This window comes from Malaya genurostris, chromosome 1, assembly GCF_030247185.1.
Source record: "Malaya genurostris strain Urasoe2022 chromosome 1, Malgen_1.1, whole genome shotgun sequence".
Lineage (NCBI taxonomy): Eukaryota > Metazoa > Arthropoda > Insecta > Diptera > Culicidae > Malaya > Malaya genurostris.
This window is the reverse complement of record NC_080570.1, coordinates 155,041,173-155,057,000: the sequence shown is the minus strand read 5'-3', so window position 1 is coordinate 155,057,000 and position 15,828 is coordinate 155,041,173. Positions and strand designations below refer to the sequence as shown.

Genomic DNA, 15,828 nt, shown 5'->3' with positions numbered 1-15,828 from the left:
GCTGCTTGTGAGTCATCGAGGCTTTTTCCATTATTCGTTTCTTTTGCTATATTCCACAGCACGGAACAAAGAGACAACGAAAAAAAATCTGTTAGAAACTCGTTTAATTTCCTTCAGTAAGTCAAAAATCAATTACACGATGGAGAGACTGGACGAGAACCAAGATGCCTTACCATTTTTTCCTGCATATTCTTGAATGCTTCCTCGGCTTTGGTGAGAACTCGTCCGGAAGTAGGAGGTTGACTGTGGCCACTGTTACTGCTTCCGCCACCGCTTTGCTCCATTGTTTTTTCCATTGCATCTCTAAGTTTTTCCTTGTCTTTGCTTTTTTTCTTCTTTTTCTTTTTAATGTCCGAGTCGCACTTAAGCTTTAGCTTACTCTTGCTAACATACTGGTACTCGTCGGACATTTTGCTCAAGCAATTTGTTTCGGGATCAACACTAATTTACAATAGTTTTGTAAACACTCGTTCTATTTTTCTTTCGATTGGTATCGTTCGACAACCAAAATATAAACAAAATGCTTAGAAAGATTCGAATCAACATTTGACAGATCACAAGTATAAAGAATGCTGCATGGGCACTTGAACGGTTTCGTTCCCACCTATAATAGGCCTACACGAAACTTGGTAACCAGCGTGAAAGGGACGAAAAATCGCCCTAGCGACCGGTAGATAAAAAGAGAAACCGATACACGAAGCGACATGACTGATGCTTCGAATCGACACCCATCCTAACACATTTATTTGCTGCGAACGAAGTGGTGATGACGGTCACCATGAACGGTGTTTGTGCGTCTTTGAGAAGGAATTCGAGTAAAAATTGTGCAAAGAATCTCGCGAGTCGCTGATAAATAGTAGTGAAAATCGGTACCCAAATACCAGGCGTATACGAACAGAGTAAAACCGGGTGCTGCGGGAAACTGCAAGTCAAAGAAAACGATGGCCATGTCCAGCTGGATGATTCGCCATCGGAACCTGCGACAGAGAAGTAAATATTGGTCTGCTCCCAAATGGGTGATTGCGTCTTATGCGGTGCGTGCTTTGGGTTTTTTTTCTTGCCAGTATGATGTCGACGACTATCGAACGGAACTTTTGTCGAAGTGATTAGTGCATGGAACATAGTTTTCCGTACGTTACGATACGGGACCCCATTGGTGGACCAAAAAAGGTTAATGGGAAAAACCTTCTCCCTTGTGTTATTAGGTCATGCTTTGCTAATAAACATCCGGACACGGGTGAGGGTAGTGCTACAGGGTTGCAGAATACGCGACGGTTGGAAATAGGCAGACGAGTACTTGTGCAGCCGAGTTGCCAGTTCATCGGAATGTTTGCAATGTCGGCAGTCGAAAGTATTTTGGTGAAATAAATTCGTGAACCTGTGCAATGAAGTGGCTGCTAATAACGAGAGCAAGGAAAAATGTGATGTTTCGAAAAATTTTGGAGTTTTTTAGCAATCAAGTGAAAATGTGTTTAACATTAAGTTATTTTTGCATCATGAACTGAAAAAATTATCCAAGACATGAAAACATCTTTAGCACATCGGCGTATTAAAAGTAACTGGTTAATTATTAAGTGTAAATCCTTTATTCAGTTCATTTGGCCCCACTGGCACGTGTGTGGCATAGGGTCATAAATATGCACATATCCCATAGCACGATGGCGGATGTGCGCATTCCGGCTATGGACGAGTGGAGTTGACTTCTGTTGAATCAATTTTCGTGTGCACTTTTACTACTGCAGACCGCCTTGGTTGTACTGTCGTACTATACTTTATACTATCTTTCCGACCCGGTAGTTGCTGATGGTAGTAGTTGCGCACCATCATATTGTGGTCGGTCGACGCACACGTGAAACGTTATACGTCAGTGGCAGTGCGTCCGTCCTCTTCATCCACCTTCCATTAGGGACAAGAATGCAGTACGACCTACCTTTCTCTCTCTCCTCACTCCCACAATCAGAAACGTAAACAAAAAGCTGTGCTGACTGTAGCTGATTGACCGTTCTTTGATAAACTCTCCTTTTGACTTTGAACGAATGCGAATGAAAACAATCAACCACCAAGGCAGAAAAACATTTTTCCAAAAATAGTTACTGCTCACTCAGCAGTTCACTAAACGAAAGTGAAGCAAATAAAAAGCACACAGACGAAGCCCGTCTCGACTTAAATTAAGTTTTCGTTTGGCAAAACAGCGCAGCGCGATCAATCACGTCACTCGATACGGATGTGCAAATCGTGCCACTTGTTTATTTTCATTTTTTTCAGTCGCACTTCCACCGTCGAATGTTTCTTGAGATGTTTGCTACAAGACGTATTGACGAACGTACACTGTTCAATGCTGTTAGTACTGCAACAAGTTTAGGCACTATGTGAACTACGCACTGTTTGCCGCTTTGGGTTTACCAATTTCGGTGCTGCTTTTGTTTTACATGCATGACCAGATCATATGAAGCAATTTGGTTCGAGTTAGATTGAACTTAGAAGGTGATAAATAAAGTTATTTACTAGTTACTAATATTTAGTAATATCATGATAAATTTCTTTGGAAAACATTATTTATAACACAAATTGTCATTTTGGAACAAGTTACAATCACAGCTTGACTAGCTGTTTCACACATGTGCGAATTAGTATCTGTAAAATAATAACGAACCTATACTGGTAAACGACTTACATATGCCTGTCATTTGTGCTATCATGACTTTCAATATTTTTATGATACGCACCTACGCAAGGCTGTGTTGATAATGATTTTAAACTAATCTTCAATGTTACGTTTTCATTGATTTGTGTGCCATTAGATGGACGCGAGTATTAACCGATTTATTGAACGTTTTATGGCATCACAACATGTGCCAACGATGGAACCGGACACGACGCATACGTCACACTGTGGACCGACAGTCAACAGCTTCACTGAATGAAACTGTCATCCAATCCAGTCGGTTGTCAATCATGGTTTACTTTTTTGAGCCAGTTTTGAACTAGAATCGCTCCCATCATCCCCAGTTATTTCTAGTCCTAGTAAGTCTATTCGCGGGACCAGCAAAACAACGCCTGTGATCGTTATTGACGGTTCGAATACGGTTCTATTTCGGGAACTATGAGAAACGTCTGTGTTGTGATGGAAGCCCATCAAAGCATGTACGAACTGTTTGACAGAATTTTTGGCATTCCCACTCGTCGCCGTGTTGAACAACAGTCTAGTTATTAGTCAGCAGTACGAAAAATTTGTTTTTGAGATGTAGTAAAGAGATCGGAGCCGGGCGCGAAAAATGATGATACTGTACCAAAATAATGCACGCGTTAGTTTATTTATTTTAAAGTTCATTGAACGCTTGAACAGATTGGCAGAAGCAAGATATAATCAACCGAGCAGAATGGAAAATTTAGCAGCTGTTGAGAACGAGTGTATTTTGACGATATCGAGATCTATGTTGCGACCTCCATTTCAGATCTAAATCGCTCCAAAGTTTTCAATAGCCGTACAAAAATATCACTCGATCGAATTACAGAATGCAAAATTTTAACATTCGATCGGAATGATCCGATTCAATCGAAATACGGAATAGGAACGAGTATGTCTCCATAACAAAAATCGTTAATGAAATTGAAGATCCCTAATTTATCGGCTTTCAAGTCGAAATCAAGAAAAAAGGTGGGTGAGGAATGTCAGAGCCATAACTGGATGACACGAATGCGATTAAAATTGACATGTTTCCTTTACACTTCCGAATATCGATAATCGTTCTCATTAGCTGATTGATTAGGTGAATTGTGCAGCCTTTCATCATGTGCAAAGCATTTGTACTATCACTACTTGTAGAACACTTCAAATTCATGAAAACATATACTTAACTCATAAAATGAGTGTAAAACCTGCTTATATTTTGTAGAAATCATGCTACATTTATCTGAAATGCACATCAAAACGATAAGATGTATCGTTACCTCTAGACTCTCAATGAATTTCATATGAATGTCACAGATTTCAATTGAAACACGATTGACCGAACCAAGTGTTTTGCACGTACATTTGTGCTGTCCTCATTTCCATTAGAAAACGAAGTGTTTAACACATGTAGCTCGAGTCAATAGTAAAACACGTCACATCTAAAGGAAAACACATTTAAGCCAATTGCAATACAATCCAATCTTGCATCTTAGTGAATTTGCACATGAAATCTTAAAACGTTATGCATTGAAATGAAAAGCATATTAAATTAAAGTGCTATTTACATATGAATCGATCGTACACATTTTTATCAGCGTAGTATTTCATTTCAAACCGGTATATGGAATTTATTTTGTGTTCTTACAAGAACAGTGTTGAATTTCTCTCGTGTTTAACAAGTTCGAGTGCATTTTTCTTGAGTGCAATGTTGATAAATATTGTTAAAAATAATTGCATCTGATTTGGTGTGAACGGCGCATAAAGTCAATCTTCGGACTGGTCTTCCCACTGGACACGGACAAAATAGATGCTGGTGCCATCTGAATAAAAAAATTCTTTTTGAATATTTTTTTATATCGTTTATTTTAATGATTTTAATGAATAAGCACCAAATATGACTACCACGAACATGTATCCACTAGTAAATTCTATTCTAAGAAACTCAACTTTCATATAACTCATAATATTATTATAAAATCTTTCCTTCAGGCATAGTCTCCATGGAAATATTTTATATTGTAACCAATGAAATGTATCATTTTGATATTAGTAATCTGTTGGTACAAAAAATGAGGAGGTTTTATGCCTACTAAAGACATAGTTAAGTTGATTACTACCTTATCTGTAATGGGGTTTTCGCTGCTCTAAATAAAATATAATAAACCAAGCACCCATTTGACGCTCCATGAGTACAGAATAAAGCTCATGGTAAATAATTTCCTTTTTCACTAATACAGATCGACCACCACCGGAAGACTGCTACCGTTTGGATGCTACAAAGTCGAGCTCCGAAAATGCCTCGGACATCTATCGAGCACTCAGTGCCCGTGCCACCAACGAGAACAAGCGGCTCAGCCTACTGAATGGGCTCGTAAAACTGATCGAACGTTGCCGGAAGGAGAAAGTGTTCAGCAACTGTTCGCTGCTGGTCGGATTTTATCAGGATTCGTTGATGCTGGAAAGGGATGTCGTACTCGGGTACGGCAGCGTCGAATGGATGTACTGTATCAGTGCTTCGCTGGTTCACCAATACACGCAGATCAGAGCAGCGGCATTGAGAGCGATTCGTCACATACTGATGATGCCGAGTGATGTACGGGCACTGAATGAACTTCAAATAGGACATTTGATCTGTCGAAGTCTGGACGTGTTGCTGAAAAATGAAGAAGAACGCGTACAGGCGTTGAAGCTAATCCGGAAACAACTGGTCATAGCACCGGAACTTGTTAGTCCATCAGTGGTGAGGTGTTTGGTTTCACTGTGCGAAAGTGGAACTGAAGATCGCATCGGATTCGATCGGGAAGATCGTATGCTGAGAGCTTGTCTCGCTACGCTTTGCGAATTGGGTGTGCTCAATCCTAAGCTTTTGATCATTTGTGGAGGAGTCAGTGTAATCACCAGGAACGTTCTGGAGTGTCATAGTCCTCGGATAGCGGAGAGTTTATGCGGGGTACTGTTGCATTTGCTAGAATGGCCAAAAAATCGTCATATTGCGGGCGTACGACTTGATTGTCTAGCAGCTCCGTATTGTGATTTTAGCTATCGGTTAGGTATCATGGATAAAAACAAAGACGCCCGAGATCTTCGGTTTACTTGTAGCCGTCTAGCTCTACTATCTGTTCTCCGCAGTTGGGCTGGGACCATTGAGTTCTGCAACCCAGCGAAACCTTCCGGAATGAAAGCAATTATTGATATACTCTACCTGAACCAGCTCGAAGTCCGTAAAGCCGTACTCGATCTATTGTATGAGCTACTCGGACTTCCTCAGCCAGGTTGGACCGATGAATATTCGGTGGCACTTTCTGCAGTCGATCCGTCTGAGTATCAGGACTCGTGGCGGCTGAATGAAGGCTTTGTGGCAGCAGAAGGCTCGGCCGTACTGCCTTCTCTCGCCAGTCGTGTGCCAAACGTCTCCGACATACACCTCGCTTTACTACTGTACTGTTTTATAGAAAACGGCCTGCTCAATGCGCTAGTCGAAGTGATCATTTCCAGTGATACGTTTATCTCGGTCCGTGCAACGATCCTGCTCGGCAAAATCCTACACCAAATGCATCAACTACTGCCGGAGGAAATCTGTCACTCAACGCCTTCCAGCACTTTGCCAAGTCTCATCTCGAAAGCTACCGAAGGCAATCACCAGGCCAAGGCTGCAATAGCTGCTCTGCAGCAGTTTCATCAGATGCTACAGAACCGACCGGCATCGTGTTCGCTGTTTCTCGACTGTATCATCCAGAGTGGCGAATTGATCAACACGCGGATGTTCAAACGGGAGCTGAGTTCTCAGGTATTTCAATCGCATTACTTTGATGAAACAATTTTAGAAATTCATTTAATTTTACAGGAAGCAGTTCCATTACCAGCAACGAAATATGCCACACTGGACAGTGGCTTCGGAACGAAACGCACCAGGCACGATTCGGTTGGATCAACGGGTAGCTCCAGTGGCGGAGGTGGTGGGGTCAGTGGTCGGTTAGGTTACCTTTTCACGGGGAGCCTGCCGTTGCCGAATGGATCCTCACTGGATGACAGTACAATCGGTGCTCCCGGGATGAAGTCGCAAATCGGTCTCTCCAAACGAGCCAGCTTCAAACGGGTCCGATTTTTGCATTTTTTCGACAATCTCAACGAAAACGAACGTCTCATCAAGGACTCGAACGTACTGGGAAACAAGGATGCCAACGTGTGGGACTGGGACATTGTGATAACCATCTTCCGATCGGACAGTCTCGGCAGCAAGTTGGACGATCAGAATACGCGTTTCATCCGGAGGATCATCGACTATTTCAAACCGAGCAATAACCGTTTCTCGCATCAGGATCTAACGGGCAATAGTCGGCAGCTGCCGGCGTATGTAACGGCGGCACTGGAGTTGATCGATTGGCTGCAGCAAGGTGAACAGGAGGTAAGTACTGTTTTTTAAGGCAATAGACAGAAGGTAGAGCTGAGCGTGTTTCTTTTGTAATTCTTCGCTTGTGTACGTCATTCTGCTACACACGATGAAGGATAATTCTGGGCTGTCCTCTGCTGTATTAAGCATATGTTTTCATCTAACTTGGTCCATGGCGGCTCGTTGCCAGCCACAGACCGGCAGAAATACTTTGTAGATCGTAGATGATTGATCCACCTTGTTCGTTGCGCTCTTCTTCTTGTCCCAGCCGGATCAGATTAAAGAATCATTTTACTGATTTGTCGTCCTGGACCACAGCCACGACTTGCACAGCCCTTCGTTGTCGTCCAACGTTGGCTGTACGTAGGATAGGCTAATAATATAATATTATAGAGAATAACTTCGATGTATCGAGAGAGAAGAGAAGATCTGGACAAGAAAAATATCCTTTTGATTTACACGAAACAGAATCAGCCCGAAGTGACAAGCGAATAAATCTGGGAATTTCGATTAGACCGACAAAAATCCATCAAATGTTAATACGAGACACCAAGCGAGAGATCCTTTACCATTGATTTGTATTAACTATCAAGATTCGAATCAAGATCACTTAGCACTAGTTACAGACAACTTTTCATTCGATGTGTTTAAAATCCTTAACCTATCTCTACAAATACACTTGATTGAGCTCCCAAACAAAGTCCTAATCACAAGCAATATACCGAATATTCGAACTAGCTGAACTGAACTTCATTAGGAAATTTAATGCCAAATTGGTAATAACACTTGCCAACAAACCATGTAACCATGTTTTTTTTCTGTTCTGTCTGTTCTCACCCAATACTTGCGCAGCTGGAATGTATCCGCATCTTGACGGACCTGTTCACCGACATCAGCCGGCAGCTAATGGCGATACACGCAAAGAAATCGGCCCACGAGTGTCTGTTTAGTCCTCAGCATATGACCAGCACCATGTGCCAGCAGTACTTTCTTCTGATTGGACGCATGTGTCGTACGGAAAAGGGACTGAGTGTCCTGACCAACACGGATGTTTTTAAAGAGTAAGACGATATGTTTTGAACACGATCAGTATTGATATTCTGTTTTCCATATTTTCCAGACTGACCACAATCGTCACAAAAACCAATCATCTCTGCTACGTGAAGCTGATAGTGTCCGGTCTGGACTACAGTCTTGAAGGGGAGCCACGGAAAATTCTAATGCGTGCATTGCTAAAACACCCTTCGGCAAAAGCACGGCTGTATGCTACCCAGTTCCTGCGGGTTCTGCTACGAGCAAGGTTACCGAATTTTGAAGTTTGGGGTATTCCATTGCTACTGAAACTTGTGGATGAGAACCAGGCACGTTGTGTTCAACTGGCGGCCCTGGAAATCCTGGAAGAAGCCTGCTACGAGAGAGTCTATCTCGAAGAACTGGTCAACGTGTGGCCCAATTTGGAGAAGATGAGTGACCACGGCAAGCTAGTCATGATGAAGTTTTACTCGATACCAAGGGGCCTGAACCATCCGCAAGCGAATATTAAGGAAGAGATCGAACGTTGGGTGAAGATTTACAACAAAAGGTTAGTAAATTGTCTGGTTCATATTCAGAATTGTTAGAATCATTTCCACCCTTCGTTCCGTAGGTATGTCCTGATGATCGAAGCGGACATCCATGCTCATCTCACGCAGCACACAAAAACGGAAGACGGAACCTATAGCCGGAGGCATTGTGCCCAACGAACTGGTGTCACTGCTCCCAACATGTTGCCGCACTTGTACAGCCAGTTGGTGCAGACTAGTCAAGGTTTATCGAAACTTCAAACCTATGGCGATGTTGAGAGTTTGATCGAAACAATGATGCAAGCCAAATGCAATACCGAACGGGAAGTTCTCTCACTGAAGGCTGCCATGTGGGCTTTGGGTCATTTCAGCACCAGTAAGGATGGTGTTACTTACCTGATCGAGTCTCGCGTGGAGATCTACGAACGTCTGATACGACTGGCAATGTACGCCGAAGTTTATTCAGTTCGGTCAACGGCACTGAACTGTCTTTGCTTGGTGGCCACAACACAACTCGGTGCAGATATTCTGCATCGAATGAATTGGATTGCTGTACGACACGATCGACACACCTGCTGGCCTGTGTATGAGCGGGAAGATTGGTTCCCCAAACAGACGAACACCCCGATCAGACATAACTATTCACTGGCACCGTACAACTATGCGGCACTGTTAGGCGACAATGGAAGGTAATTTTTTTGTATACTTCGGTCTTAGATATTCGGAAAATAATCCCTTAAACTTATTCCCTACTAGCTTACTGCAAAACGATAGCGAGGAACATCAGCTAATCATGTCACGTCTGGAAAGCACCTCCGTTGGTGAAGACCAGGGTGACTGTGCGGGGGCTATCAATGCGCAAAGCTCCAGCCTAGCACCCCGTTCTCGAACTCTGCCGGAAGGTGTCCTGAGCGCTAGTCGAACACCGGTCTTCCAAAAGCACAAACGGTCCCTTTCCGAATCGAAAACAACCGACGGGCTCAGTTTGATGAATGCTTTTCCGCCCTATCAGCAAACTGCAATTGTCCCTTCGTCACTGCAGTTACAGCCACCGTCACGAATCCGCTACAACTCCGGCACCGACTCGAACACGTCTGGTGTAAGCAGCTACGAATCGATGGTCGGCGGCCGTTTCCACTCGGACATGATGCAGCAAAGTCAGCTCTCGCCAATTCCCAGCAGTTCGAACCTGATCGATTTGAAAAAACTTTCATCCGAAGAAAAATATCAACGCATAACGCTTTCCAGTGCACCGGTGAAGAAAACCAGCATGATGTCGGCACAGGACATTCAAGGTTACCACACATTACGAATATTGCGGCAACGATGCCGCCCGATGCTGTCGGAATCGGCCGCAGACGAGTTGGCCGAAATCATGGATGACACAATGGCCAGCATGACTTCATCTTCATCTACGTCAACCATCTCAAGGTTTCGGCTGAGGGCATCTAAGTCACTTTCGGAACAACAACGCAAGCTGCGAGTTCGCAGTCTAGACCGGAACAGTAGCGTCAATGCTGTAATGGGGTACGTTGAAATTGTAGTGATTAAATTTGACTACACATCCTAATTGCTTTTGATTTGACCGATTAGGTACGACGATTTCCGACAAAGCTTACGGATAAAGCATCAGAGACTTCAAGGACTAGTCGAAATTCGTGGTCCATGCTATGCAGGTAAGCTACTGTGATAAATATTGCAATCAACCTTCCTGATCCAAATTGTTCTGCCCGAATTTTAGGAATCTGTCTACCGCGTAACATTCTGGATCTGTTCCCGCTGGACGAATGCAACGGTACGTACGTGTCGAACTTTACGCTGAACGAGTTCGAAGCCAATAATTTCAGTGGTGAGGTGGCCTATTGTAAGGACGACTTCGGAGGTGCCCCCAGCAGTAGTATTCTGATTGTGGATCGAGAATCGGTCGATTCGTTGAAACTGTTGCGAACCAATTCGATGGATAGTACGGGAGCCGGTCACGTGCGAGACGAGTGTCTCCAGTGCTGTCGACCACGGAACTTGCCTTCGGCAACCAGCAGTAGCAGTCGCAGCGAATGTTTCAACTCTTCGGAAAATTCCTTCTATGATGACGGAGATCGGATACGTGCTAGCATTCTGTTGCATGTCCAGCGAATGGCGAATCCAGTTTGGAGCAAACAAAGCCGTGCCCAGTTACTGGATCTCAAACAAAAACATGGCAGTGCGTTCCAGGATGTCTGTTTGTACTCGGAAGTCTGTCAGCAACTGGCCCGGAATACGTACCGACTTGCTTCGAGAAGGTTCCTGCAGGAGCTCTTCCTGGATTTGGATTTTGACAGTTTCTATCGGGAACCGGGATATATTGCCAGCTCGAGAGTAAGCCGTTCGGTAGGCACCGAAAGTTTCCTGAACGGTATCACAGTGGAGTGTGAATCATCATCTCCGATAGTGACGGCAAAGGCCAGTGAATCGTTGAAAATCAGTAGTAGTGCAACTAGTCGGACTAGCAGCGCAAAAGTGAATCACGAAGGTAGCAATAAACAACAGAGTTCAAGTAATAATGTTAGTGGTAGTCAGCAGATTAAAACGAAGGCACCATCCTCGCATGCAATAGTAACTGGAAGTAGTAACAGTAGTAGCAGTGGTAGCCATACTGGAAACAGTGACAGTATTCCCACCCTACACAGCACCGGTGGCAAGACGCACCATATGCGATCACCACCGCTAGCCAGTTTGTACGAAACGAGCGTCGAAAACCTGGCGGAAATGAGTTCCACTCCGAAGGCCAAACCTTCGCTGCGTGTACAGGCCGCTCTCGGTCAGATGGAAATGGTAAGTATCGGTGGTACTTTTAACCAGATGTTTCCGTAATCCAAGTCCAGCTCATCGTCAGTTGAAGATCACAATTGTTGTTCTAATTCTCTAGTTCAACGGCAGATTTTATAGTGATTGAGTAAGCATCATCCTCGTTTACGAACAAATCAGGAGTTCCACAAGGCAGTAACAAAGGTCCCTTTATGTTCGCATAATTTTGTTCAAAATGTGAATCAATCCTCGAATTTATAACTTGACTTTAGATTCAATAAGACTTTTATTGACAGATGAAACAAGCAAAAAAATAAAATAAATTTTTCACGGTATATTTCCTTGTTCACCGTTCCGGTAGCGATGAGGCTTTGGCTTGTTCGACCACAGCTGCATATTACCTGCCAAACCAAATATCTTATATTTTTTGGTTAACTTGGTCTTTCGCTTTGTCCTGAAATTCTCCTGTACGCCGTCCCGTTGCGAGGCAGTTTATAAAGAAATTCCGGGAAGCAAATAAGTTTCATCGTCCATTATCACGCAGAAGAACTTCGTCAAATATTCGCGATACAACTTTTTATTGCGACCGCAATCAATTGCTTTTCGCACTAGCTCTTCTTCCGACGCCATCTTCGATTAAAAAGCTTGTAGTATCAGCAAAAATTGATTTTACACAATGAACAGAGTTCATCAGTCTGCAAAATATTTCACGCGTCGATGAAGTAATACCAAAAATATACGTTTTTCACACCCGTCCACGAAACGACCGAAATCAGCTCTGCGCCTAATTAGTATTACTGTTTTTGAACTAAATAAAATCAACTTAACAACAAAATTTCCAAAATAACTATGAAAATAGTTAAAATTGAGAATTTACTTTACTGAAAAAAATATTTTTTAGAGAATGTGTTTAGTTGACGAATATTCTCGACACAAACCAGCAATATTTCAATCCAACAAGAAATTCTCATTGACAACTAATTTTGTTATTAAAATCAGAAAATTTGTTTCTATTTCTCTATCACCATCATTGCTGAAGGACAGTACAAAGAAAACAAAAAAGAAATTGGTTTTATTAACAAGTTTATTAGCCAAAAACTCATGAGAAGTGTCAAAGCAAAATAATCCATTAAAAAGCTAAAAAGGACAGCCTTGTTGAATAAATAACTAACTAAAATCAGAAAATTAACTAATTTTTTCTCCAAAATGCTGATTTCGGTCTTTCCGTGTCGGATGGAAATATAAAGCTACAATTTCAAATGCATTTTTTTTCAAGCATCAACTGAATCGCTGATATCTTATCGCTATGTTTTCTTCTCTTCCAGAATCAGAAAGTCCTCAACCGGCACTCGATCGGTACGGATGTGCCGGATGGTGGCAATGGCACCAAAGAAAAGACTACGACTACCGACGCGGCATCCCGAAAACCAGCCGATGAAGACGACGATCCCTCGTCGTGCTCGTCCTGTTCGGCGGTGAGTGCGCCAAACCAAAACACCAAATACAAATCCCGGCCGCGCTTCAACACGCTAGAGCTGGACCTGAGCTGTACCAAAAATAAGTTCCCCATTCGTCGTGATCGGACCGTCGCCAACCAGCGGAACTACACCGACCATTCACCTACGACTCCTACAACGACCACGACGACGATCGGCGGCGGGACCGCGGATATCGTGACCACATTTGGGGTAACTGTGCTTGGCAGCGGCAGTAACAGTGCCGTGACCAGTCCCTCCGGGACTGGACCTCTGCCAACACTGTTTTGCGAGCAGCGACTGCAGCAGCAACTCACCAGTTCCAAATCGGAAGCGACTCTGATGACTAGAAAGTGAGACTGTTCGAATGTTTGGGTGGGTGTTTGTGTACGTGTGCGTGCGCGTATGTGACTATGAGGCTAGGATGATTGTCACATTTCGTTTCCTTTTGTTTTTATTTTTTTCTCTCAGCAGGTATAAAGTTTAGTTTTTTTTCAATTATTTTATTTTCGTTGACTGGACACGGGCGAATTTTTGAAACTGATATATTATTTAAAAAAGGAAATGGGAAAATAGTACAATGTGCTGAATAAGGAAAAATGTTTTATATTATCGTACTTACACTTACAAATTGTTACAATCCATGCGCCCAATTTATACAATTCCTTTGTGTTTGTGACAAAAAAGTGTACTGCAGGTAAAATACCAAACACACTGAGTTTACGGTATCTGAAATGAGTTGTTCAACGTACAATGACAGACTAATGATTCAGCGACAAGCTGATCAATCGAAAAAAAAAACAACTAACATAGGTGCTTTCTGCGTAGTATCCCTAATTCAAACCGAAGCCTTCGAAGTATACAAGCATTCATTGAAAATCTAGTCGCAAAGCACACTCGACGGAAAATAGGCAAGCGCAACACTAAACTGTCTTAACAAATCTCTACTGCCAACGCACGGAAAGCAATCCTTTTTTCACACTTTCAAACATTCAGTAAGACGAGAAAACAGACTCCATAAGAAAAAAAACTCACGAAACAGGAAAGAAATGTCATACAAAACGAATACATAGTTCATTCGTAACAAGTTCCTTTAGTTTAATATGTACGCATTCAAACGGTATTATTCTGTTTGCTTTAATTTATTCTCCTTCAATCATACCCAAAACCAGCTCGATGGCAGCTTATTTTTTTCCTCTGATAGTATATCTAATTTCAATCCAACTTAATGATTATTGTGTTGGTGAACCACCGCAAACGTTTCACACGGCAGATACGATACTGCATAAAAGTTCCTTTCTCAAATAATTAATAGACAAACACACAATAGTTGCTAGTTCAAAATAAATTCTCTGAATCGAAATATTTATGAATATAACTATTAACTTAACGTGTTAGGATTAGTTATCAGGAAACTTGATATAGCATATTGTTGGGTTTGCAATGCTTCAATCAATTTAATATTAAAACTATTTTATACTCGTCCTACTATTTTCAGGATAATTATGATACTAACTTAAATTCACGGGAATGAGTATTATCAACTAATTTTGATATATGAAACAGGGAGATCGAGCGAAAAACTAGGAAGACAACGTGTAATATATGTGACTGGTAGGGGGAGAAAGTTTTTCGTTCATATATTTGTTCTTCAATTTAAAACTTCATAATTATGCATGCGGAATAGAGTAGGTTTTATTTTGTATTGCGTATTTATGTGTGCATGAAAGAGTGTTAGATGTACCAGCAGTAAATCCGTATGTATTTTCCCTTGATTTGCACTTTTGCGTGTAAACCAATGTTTAAAACTAGTTAAATCAATGAAATACCGTACTAATACTGTTCACCGGTCGCTGTGAACGTTTAAAATTGAGAAATGTAACATAGAATCAGATTAATTGACATAAAATACTACAACACTTTATTGATTCTATTTTTACAAAATTTTGTTAACAGTCCTGGAGAAAACATACAGTTAATATAGACGATCGCGTTTGCATGTTAAATTAAACCGAAATTTAATATGATACGTAAGAAAATGCGATTTATCGGAAAAGACGATGAAAATCATGTCTGCATGCATCAATAAAAGAAAACAAATAAATCGGATGTCGGATAATTTGGATGACAATTCTATGAACGTAACCCCCCTAGCTAACCGGTGCCTATGGCGATGAACTTTGTTTTGTCTGGTTGATTCATTTGCTCGCTCTTCTGTATGAAAATTCATGCGGATCTCCCCTATCGTTCCGCTCATAATCAATACAAACTCTCACTCACACATCACCGCACAGCTTGTCTACCAACCCCACGATTAGCAGCAATCGCGTCGATTGGAAGCACATCTCTTCTGTTTTCTGAGCGCCTGCTACTTAATTCAAAGTTTGTATGCAAATTTTCGGATGCTTTTTTCCCGATTCTGTAACGAGCAACGGTGCTCTCTGGGTGGATATGGTTCGGATTCGGTACATCTGTACGTGAGACGGAGGGACGCGGCATTCCGACGTATGCTGGTCACATTATTATTATTGTTATGACCGGCGAAAATATTTGTTGCCTTGACCGAGTTCGTAGCGGCAAACGCTGAAAGTAACAGGAGATCAAACTCAGTAGAAGATGAACGCACTCCGGTCGCGTGGTGAACTGTAACCATCTAACCATGTATGAGAGTGTTTCTGAAGCAAAGACTGAACAGCCAAGACAGTAAGAATATGGGTAAGTGCATAGTTTGAAATTTACATGATTACATATTAACATCGAAAATTGAATGGTATCAATATTGAGTTAGGATTTTTTGGGTAACGTTACATGTGTAGATAACTTGTATTCGACCATCAAGTCGGATCAACGATTAACCATTATGCTGTGCTACTAACGTTCGCATTTTTTACCTTTTCCTTATGGTTTTGACTATCTTGTTTATCATGAACAATTTGTGTTTGA

General features: G+C 42.0%; 1 protein-coding gene across 1 annotated transcript; it reads left to right on the top strand.

The window, feature by feature from the left end:
• The first annotated feature begins 740 nt into the window (after positions 1–740).
• Positions 741–14,989, top strand: LOC131426282 (rapamycin-insensitive companion of mTOR). Its single transcript, XM_058588891.1, has 10 exons — positions 741–990; positions 4,912–6,461; positions 6,519–7,079; positions 7,917–8,125; positions 8,185–8,646; positions 8,710–9,315; positions 9,383–10,153; positions 10,220–10,302; positions 10,368–11,437; positions 12,736–14,989. The coding sequence occupies exons 1-10, from the start codon at positions 942–944 to the stop codon at positions 13,240–13,242; spliced, it is 5,868 nt and encodes a 1,955-aa protein (XP_058444874.1). The 5' UTR covers positions 741–941; the 3' UTR covers positions 13,243–14,989.
• Positions 14,990–15,828: the final 839 nt, after the last annotated feature.

Bases quoted from the DNA above. Each gene is read 5' to 3' on its own strand.
- LOC131426282 (XM_058588891.1), top strand. From the start codon at position 942: ATGGCCATGTCCAGCTGGATGATTCGCCATCGGAACCTGCGACAGAGA. The intron at 7,080-7,916 runs GTAAGTACTGTT...ATACTTGCGCAG, and splicing joins TGCAGCAAGGTGAACAGGAG to CTGGAATGTATCCGCATCTT. The intron at 10,154-10,219 runs GTACGTTGAAAT...TTGACCGATTAG, and splicing joins AGCGTCAATGCTGTAATGGG to GTACGACGATTTCCGACAAA.